General features: G+C 60.0%; 1 protein-coding gene across 1 annotated transcript in view; it reads left to right on the forward strand.

Moving 5' to 3' along the window:
* PSD (pleckstrin and Sec7 domain containing) overlaps positions 1-1663 on the forward strand; it is a 14141-nt gene that overhangs the window by 5765 nt on the left and 6713 nt on the right. Inside the window, 1 exon segment of the mRNA XM_010859603.1 lies at positions 96-220. Within this exon segment, the coding sequence (XP_010857905.1) occupies positions 96-220 (125 nt within the window).

A 1663-nucleotide genomic window follows, 5' to 3' on the forward strand; every position in this document is an offset into this window, starting at 1 on the left:
GGCGCGTGAGTCGGGGGTTGGGGGGAGGGAGATGGGAGAACCCCGTTCGGAGACTTCAAGGCCTGGGAGGCAAAGGACCGCCCCCCCCCATCCCCCCACCAAGTTGACAGGCCTCTGTGCCCTCCAATAGAACATCGGGAAACGCATGACCTGCGGAGACTTCATCGGTAACCTGGAAGGCCTCAACGAAGGCGGCGACTTCCCCAGAGAGCTGCTCAAGGTGGGGGGTTGGGGCAGGGCAGAGGTGGCCAGAGGGGAGGGGCAGGGGACCTGACAGCAGGCCTCCAAGGCGGGTGAGCTGAGGGGCCTGCAAGCACCCAACTCCTGCTGTGGAAGCCTGGGCTCTAGTGACTCAGCCGGGGGACCGCCCCCTCCCCCAGCCCCCAAGGGACTGGCTCTCCCGGAGCATGCGCTCTCGTCATCCCCGCAGGCCGTGGGGGAGGGCGGAGCTGGTCTGGGTAACACGTGATCAGCGGGCCCTGGACTCTGTATTTTGCCTTCATTAGTGCCCCTCCTACAGTGTTCACTGAGTTGGGGTGTATGGCGCCCGCGCCAGGGTGTATGGCCACAAAGGCCTCCCTGGTACCACTGCACCGGGGGGACCCGGAGGTAGAGGGGCGCGAGGGGGACAAAGGCTTTAGAAGATCGCAAAGTCAGCACGAAACTGGGACTACATACTTAGCTTCTGGGTCCTTAATGGGCAGGCCCTGCGCCCGGGCGCCAGAACCTGAGGGTTAGCTACACTGGAGCTGGTAGAACGGGAGGAGGAGGTGGGTGTCCTGGTCCGTGGCTTCACTCCTCTACCAGATCCGGTGGTGCTTTATCCAAGGAGGCCTGCACTCCTAGAGTTGTCAAGGGGGTCCCCGGGCACCACCTACGTGTGACAGCACAGGCATGTCTGTGAACTTGGGGTGTGTTGAGCTTCTGAGTTTGGGGATGCATCTGAGTGGGGCTGTCCTTTGTGAGTTGGGGGTGGTTAATGGTTGGGATATATACTGAGTTTAGTTGTATACTTGTATACGTGTGATTTAGGATGTCGGTGAACCAAAGGGGTTTGTCTGACTTGGAGTGTGTTTGTCCTTAGGTTTTATGATGTAAAGTGTATCTGAGTTGGGGGTGTAGGTTGCGTGTTTGTGTGTGTTGGGGTATATCTGTGAATTGGCTATCTGGTTTATGACGTGTCCATGAGTAGGGGAGTATATGTGACTGTAAAATTTGAGGTGTACCTCTGAATTTCTACTGTGAGTTGAGGTGAGTGTGAACTGGTGCATCTGGCTATTTGGGATGTATGTAAGTAAGGTGGGGTGTTTGAGCGTGATCTGGGATATATACACGGGCATTTGAAGTATCTGCGGCTCGGCGAGGTGGGTGATTCCAGCCTCTTGGCCCCTCCTGGCTCCATAAAAAAGGGCCACCAGGAGGCGTTCCGACCTTTCTCCTCACCACCCAACCCTGCCGAGCCCGGGGGGCGCTCCAGACCCTACAGGAGCGTCCCTCCTTCACAGCCCCACCCTCCCAGCACCCCTGGAGCAGCCCCCCGGCCCCGCCCAGAACCCCCTACTGGCTCTCCCAGGCGCCTCCCCGGTGACGGTGACGGCGCGCCGCGGGCCCTCCTCTCGGTCGGACGCCTCCATGTTGCGCCGTCCCCGCCCCCAGCCCTCGC

The sequence above is a fragment of the Bison bison genome, unplaced genomic scaffold, assembly GCF_000754665.1.
Source record: "Bison bison bison isolate TAMUID 2011002044 unplaced genomic scaffold, Bison_UMD1.0 scf7180017864456, whole genome shotgun sequence".
Lineage (NCBI taxonomy): Eukaryota > Metazoa > Chordata > Mammalia > Artiodactyla > Bovidae > Bison > Bison bison.